Source organism: Cynara cardunculus, assembly GCF_001531365.2.
Source record: "Cynara cardunculus var. scolymus isolate 2C chromosome LG 3, CcrdV1, whole genome shotgun sequence".
Lineage (NCBI taxonomy): Eukaryota > Viridiplantae > Streptophyta > Magnoliopsida > Asterales > Asteraceae > Cynara > Cynara cardunculus.
This window is the reverse complement of record NC_037530.1, coordinates 29966753-29976956: the sequence shown is the minus strand read 5'-3', so window position 1 is coordinate 29976956 and position 10204 is coordinate 29966753. Positions and strand designations below refer to the sequence as shown.

At 37.0% G+C, this 10204-nt stretch overlaps 1 protein-coding gene across 1 annotated transcript; it reads right to left on the bottom strand.

The window, feature by feature from the left end:
• Positions 1 to 1293: 1293 nt before the first annotated feature.
• LOC112509364 (auxilin-like protein 1) lies at positions 1294 to 9936 on the bottom strand. The gene is made up of 7 exons (XM_025114294.1): positions 9554 to 9936; positions 4465 to 8002; positions 4014 to 4103; positions 3846 to 3911; positions 3665 to 3754; positions 2413 to 2589; positions 1294 to 1676 (listed from the first exon to the last, which is right to left on the bottom strand). Exons 1-7 carry the CDS (start codon positions 9886 to 9888, stop codon positions 1641 to 1643), a joined length of 4332 nt encoding a protein of 1443 aa, XP_024970062.1. The 5' UTR covers positions 9889 to 9936; the 3' UTR covers positions 1294 to 1640.
• Between the last annotated feature and the right edge of the window lie 268 nt (positions 9937 to 10204).

Genomic DNA, 10204 nt, shown 5'->3' with positions numbered 1-10204 from the left:
ATGTGAGACCAATGGTTTTTCGTGAGACCCGTAAGACCAATTCTCACCCATTGGATCAGATCTACAATTTGAAAATCTAAACAATAATAAACGCCACGAGACTTCTCAATAATTACAATATTGCCATCGTGCAATTTAGACCATTAGATCATTAACTTATAAAGTTGATCAAATAACATAAATTGGTCTTACGGGTCTCACGAAAAACCTTTGGTCTCACGTGAACCCAACCCTATATATATATATATATATATATATATATATATAGAATGAAAGGATTGACTTAATGACGTGTTTTCATCTGATGCTAGTATTCTCCAAATCGTGATTTACGGTGTTAGATGGGCCGTTATAAATATAAATACAATCCAAAGTTTTCAGACACATCACACTTCCGCTCGAGTCGAGGCTTTTACGTTTTTTCTTGAATTGAGTTTTGATCACCATGCAACGTGCGGTGTCGAACACTAGTATGTTCCAAGACTTATGCCGCAAGTTGGTTTCTAGAACGTTTATGCTATGGTTTAGTACTTATGATGTTTATTGGTCGGCATAACTCTAAAATATAGGGTGTGACAATGAGCACTCTAGTCGTTGCGTCGACTTCCAAGTCGCATGTTATGTTGTATACACGACTTCTGTATACACGACTTATAAGTCGTATGACAAGTCGCTTTCGACGTACCAAAAGTCCACTAGTTCACGTATCTGTATATTTTAACCGTCAAATACCATATAACCAGCAATTTAATTATTTATTTTATTTTGAATATACATTACATTAAACACGCTTACTCCTTTAAAAACACATATTTTAGTACCAATGAAGGATTACCTAGATGATAAAATATATGTTTGCGGATGTAATATTTATATTTTTTTCATACAAACCCCTAAAGTTTTAATTTTGTGGTTTCACAGACAACCATACCGAGAACTGTGTAGTGTAGAACGGGGTTTTTTCATGGAGACCATGTATGTGAAAGAGAACGCTTGTCAAAGAAGTTCAGAGAAATTTTCTAAAAGTAAAAGAATTTGAAAGTGATGATCTTGCCGCGAATATACACTCGTTTTTTTAAAAGAACCAAGGGTCTCTTCATTAGTAGTTTAACGGGACTCGGAGCTTATTCGGTCAACTATATATGACTGTTTGGTAGTGACATAATGTTACATAAAGTATCTTATTCAATAAGCTTATAGAGGGAGCTTTATGCAGAAAGTCAGACTTTTTCTAAATCTATCTCTCCCAGTTAAAAAAAGATGTTGATTCCATCTATGAAAAACCCCTCTCAAATAAAAACCTTATCAATTTTTACTGACAGATTAATTCATACAAACAATTTTATCCATACAATCATGAAAAAAAAGCTATGTAATTCATGTACCAACCAGTTCCTACTGTAGTTTCATATTTTCATATCCTGCAATTTTTTGGGCTTCTAACCAAACATTCAAAAGTTATAAAATGGAAACTAAATGTATGTATGTACACTTACAGTCATAATTCATATTTCCCATATTTGAGAACTGAATTCCAAAGAACTTGATGATTTCAAGAAGATTTCTATACCTTGAAATAATTCTTTAAAGATTAATGCAAATAATTCATCAACTCATCACCAGACTCGCAAATCGTTCTGCTATCTCTCCTCCGAGTTAAATCTGTTCCAGGCGGCCTGCCGATAACATGTTAAAATAGAATTCAGATCGAAACAGAACTGAGACGGGTTTCATAGAAAGAAGTTAAAGAATGGGGGATTACCAAGTAAAAAACAAGCAATCAAGTTCTTATTCATGTTGATGTTCTTTCTTTCAGTCATTTTAAGAGCTGTTGGGGATTAAGCAACTTATCTCTATATCTTTACATCATTAAAATTTCTGGAAATCAGATGCTCTTTTTTCCATTTTAGGGTCACCACGTTTGTGTTCGATACTCTAATTAATTCTTCATTTGAATTGCTTTTGCCACATGGAAAGTGTGAAGACATCTTAGAAATTGGCATATTAATATCAGAAATTTATTACATACTGATTGGGATTAGAATGGTATAACCTCTTAGAGTCCCTTTTGTTTACAAACCCAATAATCCGCACATACCGGTTTTCATGTGAAAATGCAGTGTTTATCCAGCGTTGTTTCATATGTGAAACATTCAAGACTGTTGTTTCCCCACACAGAACAGTCCTGAACGTTTCACATATGAAACAACAGTGTATTTTCGCACGTATTTTGAAACAACACATGAAATCTGGTTTGTAAGTTTGTAAGATTTACTGGGTTTGTAAATGATTGTGTCTAACCTCTTAAGGCTGCATTTAGCACCTTCCAGTACTTTGTCATATCTCAAGTTTTATCACAAAAGTATACATCATGGCATTGCAATAAGAGAAGAAAGGAAATATATTTCATACCTTCAAAAGATCAAAAACCTTTTCACATATATACTTCTGCTGAATGCTTGCACCCCTTTGTTGCAGCTTGTCAGGATGCACACAAAGAGTGGCCTTCCTGTAAGCTTTCTTAACTGCACTACTGGTTATGATCTCTGTCAGTGAGATAGGTTGCCAACCACTGTCAGCTCCAAGGATCTGCAACAAAAAATCACTTAAATCAAACCTAAAATTTATCTTGTATCTACTTGTAGTAAAAATAGCAATGTACTTCATTGGACCCGTGTCAATTCGGTGTCACAAAAATTGGATTCACCTTCCTTCAGAGGTATCCCGTGAAAAATGCAAGATTTTCTTGTTTTGGAAAGCTTTCATGCTAAAGGTATTGGTCTATCCATCAATATTATTACAACCAAATTAATGATATTTATTCGGGTCCACAAATTACTTTGTTGTCATTTCTTAAAAGCTACCTTTTAGATTTTTGACATATATTTGAGCTATTTGTCATTTGAGGTTTAGCCATTCACAATAGCATAAAGTTTGACTCCGCTAGCGAAAACAAGTTGTCATGATGGCTACTCCCAAGTTCTTAACCGAGAAACAACATCTAAAGCAATTTAAGATGGAAATAAAAAATCCACATCTATTAGAGCCTATGAGAAGATAGAAGCATGGGTTTATTTATTCGAGACAGGAGTGTACCTTTGTAAATTTTACTTTCTTTCAAGTAATTACTGTTTTGATTTCCTTGTCCTCCGGCTTATAAACTTGATCAAGTCTTTTTTATTTTTCCTTATTTATGCATGAATAGAATCTATAATTCTAGAGTCCAGATTTTGAAAATGAGAAGCAACCAAGACTTTGTGGATGGAATAGCAGGGAAAAGATATGGAACAATGGTACAAACTGAAAAACTGGTGGGTGGTATTATACCTTTCATACAATAAAAAAACCACCAGTAGATGTAAAGCCTAAAATTTAATCATAATAAGTTGAATTTCATGATAAAAAATAGCTAGCATATATTTTAAGGATGCCGGTCCAGATCATTTCTTACTAGGAAAACTTTGACATTATAGCCAGGAACTCACTGTTGGATTTAGCCATGTTTTTAGAGAAAATGTTAATCAAAACAAGTGTACTCCAGGTAGCATCATGATGATCATACGAAACATCCAAATATGATTTTTTTTCTGAAATATGATTTTTTCAGATTTTGGAAGATAAGAAAAAATTCAGGCACTAATCTGAGCTAGAAGCTTGTACATACATATTGCAGGGTTGAAAGCAATGCACGCAAGTTTCCTTCTTTCCCGCTTGACCACCTTTTGATATCAGCATCAAGATTTTCTGCTAATCGCTGCAATCACAATCAGATACCAAAATGTAAGGAACAAAAAGAATGCATCAACAACTGGTAAACAATCCCAATTCATTGAAAATATCATTACACTTCTCTCAGCTTGTTCTTTTTGAGCAAGCAGATCACGCTTCTCTTTTTCTTCAAGAGCTTTGGCCTGGAAGAAAACAGAAAAGTACACCAAAGCCAAGGCATTCATGAGTAATCTAGGAAATGACTAAGAAGGACTTCAATTATGGACAAGTAGCAAGATGCATACCGCCCGTTCCATGATCCTGTTATGCTTTTCTAATTTTGCTTTAGTTCTCTGAGCTGATTCAGCACTCCCTCCATTGGAAATGTGTATATCCTGCAAGGAATTCTGTAAGTCAGTTTTCCAAGCGTGACAAAAAGGTTATATTTTCTGTCATGTTAGAAAAGTTATAATTGCTGATAAATATTACTCCAAACTTCCTAAAGAAAAGTCCAAATCTGACTTTCAAGGGTCAAATGAGTTACTTGTGAACTTTAAAATAGATAAACTATGTTCTGGTTCAAGCAAAAAAAGAAACAAAAAATAAGTTGAAGTATCGAAAAGGTATCAAGATAAAAGCATCCTGGGATATTAAGAAATAAAAGCTATCAGATCACATTTAAATTTTGAATGTACTTGATAGAATTTCCAAAATTTTGGGGATGGAGGAAGCAAAGATGATACGTGCACGACTTACAGAAAAAGAGGTTTGCCCAGTCTCATTAGCTTGAGCCCTTGGCTCGGAGGTTTTATTCTGAGACATTGCCTTTTCTAAAGCTCGCTGTCGAGCCTCTGAGGTGGCTCTCTCTACTGCAGCACGCTCTGCTCTAAGCTTTGATTGTGCAGAAGTTTTATCGGAAGATTTGATCCCAACAGAAGCTTTTGCGACCTTTTCTTGAGCATCAGCCATTACTCTTTGCCGAACTTCAGCAGTAGCTCTCTCGACAGCAGCCCTTTCAGCTCTTTCACGAGCTTCAGCAAAGGCACGCTCCCTAGCTTCACGGATTGCTCTTTCCACAGCTAATCTATTTCTCTCCCGCTCTCGTTCTTCAGCTGTTACTCCTTCAATCTTTTTGTAGCGCTCCTTTTCCACCATTTTGCTTGGCCCAGATTCTCTAGTTTCATCCTTCTTTTCTCTACAGTGGCTTGTTATGATATTCTCATTCATGTCCATGGTTCCTTCCATTTCAGTCGACACCTTAGGTTCTTGAGATGTTCCTGTTTCCATTTTAATTCCAATTTCGGGTCTTCCTTCATGTGATTGTTGGAGGCTGCTTTCCTTTTCCTCCACAGAAACAATTGTCTCCTCCTCGATAGTCTCTTCTCTTTCTTTATATTCGTTAACCTCTATCTCCATACCATGTATCATATCCGAAGATGATTCAGATTGTGTATCGATTTGTTCAGTTTCATCTTGTCCAACGTGCATATCAGCTAATATACAATCTGACAGACTGTCAGATTTTGCTTCACATTCATCCTCATTGTATTCAGAGGCAGTATGATCTACAGAAATCTTTTCAAATATCTCTTTTTCTTCCGAGATATACTGCAGCTCTATTGCTTCTGTATCTTCTACGTGGACCTCATAGAAAGCTCCTATAACTTCCGCTGAGCTGCTGCTAGCCTCATCAACCTCTTGACTCGATCCCACATTGTTGTCACTTTGGCCAACTTTGCAGTCCTCCTGGCTTAGACCATTACAGCCATGCATACTCTCACTTCCTTCTGCATCATCATAATCGCTCGACGAATTCTCATAAATTTCCAATTCATGAACCTTATCCAATTTTTTCCATGCTTCTTCTCCCTTGTGGCTTTCTTTCTCTTTCATCTCACAATCCTCTTTTGGGGACACTTCGTTTTTTCCTAAACTATTGGCATACATTTGTGCATTCTCAATCATTTCCAGCTCAGAAACATCATAAAACTTCTCACTTGTATCTTCTTCCTTGAGGCTTCCAAGGCCGCTGTCCTCTTTCAGTTCTCTTTCATCTTCAAGCACCTTCTCACTTGTTTCATCAACGCTATTTGGTTCATACCTCTCTGCATTTGCTACTTTCTCATTGTGTTCATGTTCAAGAAGCCCTTGCTTCTTATTTTCCAACAACTCCAATGCTTCACTGAATCTCTTCTCATAACCATTTTGATCAGACCCTTGGGATATTTTCTTCTCATCTTCCACTTTTTGATACAAAGCCAAGTTGTTTAATCCTTCAACCAATTTATGGGCATTACTTGGTCTCGCCTCATAATTATTCTCCTTCAACTCACTAGGCTTGTCATCTGTGACTGTATCCTCGATATCTCCTAGTTTCTTTTCATAACTTTCAAGTACAAGAAAACCATTTGGTCTCCAAATATCCTTCTGTGGAGCTTCACATGTATTACTTTCAACTGCTTCGGAATACTCTGCTGAATTTTCATAGTTTCCTGCAGAACCAAGATCTACAGCTTCTGTTTCACCTGCAACTTCTTTAGAATTACAAACTATCTTATTGTCTATCAATTCATAAGAAGACCTTATTGGTATCTCAGAGTTCTTAGCTGATTCCGAAATTTTCCCATGCATTTCATCTATAACCTTCTTAGCACCAAAAAGCTTTTCACCATCTGCAATGTCTGGAAAAACTACTGTGCCTCCATACTTATTGTTCCTTCCTACATTGGAAGAAACTTGTGATGCAGCACCAATTCTCTCAAAGGTTTCTTTAATTTTACTATCTCTGTCTTTCTGATCTTCACCCATGCTTACATTCGCCACTCTCGTTTTAACTTTCAAGCTATCTTTAAAACTTTTACTTGAAAAGCTTCGAAGACCTTCCTTCTTTCTTCCCACTGATTCTTTTGCAATCCGTATGCTTTCTTGGGCCTTCTCTATAGCTTTTCTCAAAGCAGCTGCAGAAGCAGCGGCAGCAGAATTGACATCAAGTTCCTCAGCAAAGCAAGTAGGAAAAAAATCCATAGGAGTATCACTTTTACATGTCCCGGTATTTGCAGCAGTTGATCTCCTCTGATAATCTTTATGATTAACATCGGTTGCTGAAGCTGCAGGTGATGATGATACTTTGGAGGGATGTAATTTGATATCAGCCTGAAATGTCTTAGAAATTCCATCATTAGATAAGGATTCAACTTCATGAGATTTACTTCTACATTCGACAGCACTTCCTGAAGTTTCTTTCTCAGGAAAATCCCCCTTGCTGGTGTTTACACTGGGAAGAACATCATTTGTTACAGATGATTTTTGCTTCACAGTTTCCTCCTTTGGTTGAAAAGCTGCTTCATCGTCGGTTGCTGAAGCTGAAGGTGATGATGATGCTTTGGAGGGATGTGATTTGAGATTGGTCTGAACTGTCTTAGAATTTCTATCATCAGATAAGGATTCATCTTGACAATATTTACTTCTAGATCCCACGGCACTTCGTGAAGTTTCTTTCTCAGGAAAATCTCCCTTGCTGGAGTTTACACCGGGAAGAACATTATTTGTTAAAGATGATTTTTGCTTCACAGTTTCCTCCTTTGGTTGAAAAGCTGCTTCATCGTCGGTTGCTGAAGCTGAAGGTGAAGATGATGCTTTGGAGGGATGTGATTTGAGATTGGTCTGAACTGTCTTAGAATATCTATCATCAGATAAGGATTCATCTTGACAATATTTACTTCTATATCCCACGGCACTTCGTGAAGTTTCTTTCTCAGGAAAATCTCCATTGCTGGAGTTTACACCGGGAAGAACATTATTTGTTACAGATGATTTTTGCTTCACAGTTTCCTCCTTTGGTTGAGAAGCTGCTTCAACATTGGTTGCTGAAGCTGCAGGTGATGATGATGCTTTGAAGGGATGTGATTTGAAATCGGTCTGAGCTGTCTTAAATTTTCTATCGTCAGATAAGGATTCATCTTGACCGTATTTACTTCTAGATCCAACAGCACTTCGTGAAGTTTCTTTCTCAAGAAAATCCCCCTTGCTGGAGTTTACGCTGAGATGAATATTATTTGTTACAGAAGATTTTTGCTTCTCGGTTTCCTTCTTTGGTTGAGAAGCTGCTTCATCGATAAAAAATGTAAATCCAGGTACAGCATGTAATTGTGTGACATGTGTTTTCCCATCTAACCCATCCTTGCTCCTTTGGCTGATCTTATTATATGACATGTTAAACTGCTTCAAGGCATCGGAAGATTGATGAGCCGGATCACCCAACTCTTGAGAGCTCTGGCTTGTTGATGAAGGAGCCCTACAAACAATATTAATCAGAGGAAAAGGTTACAGCCTCCTATCAAATTTGGGTAATTTCTGATCAAACAAATGTAATTCAGTAGCAAACCCGCTACCAGAAAGGGAAACGGTTACGGGAAAACAGCATAAGATAGCATGAAAGCAATAGATTGTCAATCAATTCTCAGATGTTTTTCCTAATTTGATGGGTGACACCTTACAACGTCAACCCTAAAACTCGCATTTACTAGGACGTTATGTCATGCCTATCTAGCCACAGGGCAGCATTAATATAATAAGGAAAAAAGATTTGCTACTATAAATGGAAATATCAAGTTAGAAATTTTAGTTCATGTGCAGCATATGAAGCACAACACTTTGAAGTTGAAACAGCAGAATAGAAGCAACATTGCACAAAAGTTAAAGCATGGCTGAGGCTACATTGAATCCCTAGACAAGTAGATACTACTTGTTCTAATTCATGACAGTCTTACTTAATGAAGTCGCAAATTTAGAAAAGGATAATGTGTGTAATTCAAAAACCTAAAATCTAAAAATGAGAAGTTTGTCGCTTGCACCAGCCTATGAAGAATCAGTTGTCCAACTCAAATAGGCCAGAATTTACATATTCGTACAAGCCATCACATATGAATAAAGAGCGTTACAATGTAGAAATGCAGCAAGGAACAAGCGCAAAAATTAGGTTCCACTTCAAAATGGCATCCCCCCAAGTTCATGATGGCCGCATTCACTACTTTTGCATATCCCTGACTTTTATCCCTCACCCTTAAAGAGTGACGATAGTGTACAATGCACCATCTAAACTACTATATAAACTGCATAATGGCAGTGAGGATTGTTTCCAAGAAGTTTGTCACCAGCCTCCTTACGTCACCTTGAGGTTGAGGTTTAGGTCTAAAAGATGGCATGTGTTTTGGCTTATCAGGAAATGAGGGAAGAATTTGGACATAGACACGACTTGATAAGTAATTCATAAGTAAAAAGCTTACTAGAGCAACGAACACACAAATATACACTCCTTTTCCCTGAACATCATAACTCTTGCCTATCTTTTTGCTCCATAACTCAATAAAATACAACCAGAATGTTGTTCTTCAAGTTCGTGATCCAGCATAGATGATAGTGAATCAAGCCTAAACTCCACTTAAGAAAATCTTTAACTTCACATAAAGCACACCCCTCCCAAACAATGTGCAAAATTGCATCTCCCCAAAAAAACTATACATGGAGAAAGAGGAAGGCAATGATGGGGCTGGAGGTGGGGGAATCTGAATCAAAGAATAAACAGATGCCAAAGCCTAAATTTTCAGTCGGTACATTGTGAACATCGACTTCTCTGCTAAAGCATTCGTATAACACAAAGTTAAAAGGTAAAACTTTTTAGCCAAATTAAAGAAGAAGAAGAAGAAGAAAAAAAAAATCAGAAACCAGCATCACTGATAATGCCAAAAATCAGTTCATATGTTGAAAACGAAAGGGGGAAGTTGCATCAGCTTCATCGAGACAAGAAAAAACGACAATTTATTTTCTTGGAATAGAATAAAATTACCTAGCTTTGTTGCGAGCAAACAACTCTTCATAAGAAACAGCGATGTCTTGGTCACGAAATCCACCAAAAATTTTACCGTAATCCGGCTTCGTGCTTCCAAGTTCCAAATTGGTAGCATCAGACGAGTCTTGTAAAGTTGAAAGATCAAGAACCGGAATCGAAGAAGCAGCTTGACCGCTACTAAAAATCTCAGAGTATTCTTCAAGATTAACAGCGGGAGGTCGATCGTAGTTGGGGCGGTGGGAGGAGAAGACGCCATCGTAGGCGTTTTTAGCTGAGAAAGTATTAGCATTCGACAGTTTTCTTCGGTGTAAAGGACGTGAGAGAGACTCCATTAGAGAAGATTGAAGGTGGAGCTCCTCCTCTCTCTCTCTTGCCCTCTGGAGAATTATCTAGGGTTCGTTTACTTTGTGTTTTTAATTTAATTTAATTTATAAATTGTGTTTTAAAGGTGTATTTGTTTGTTTGCAGGGGGAATTCTGCAGAAACAGGACAAAGGGAAGGTGGAAGGGAAGAGAGCTGCTATTTTCATGAAATTCATCCGCAGGGGTATTAATGGAATTCCACTTCTAGAATTCTTCCTTATATATATATTCCACTTCTATAATTGTTTAAATTATTATTGTTTTTCATAATAAATTTATTTAAGTA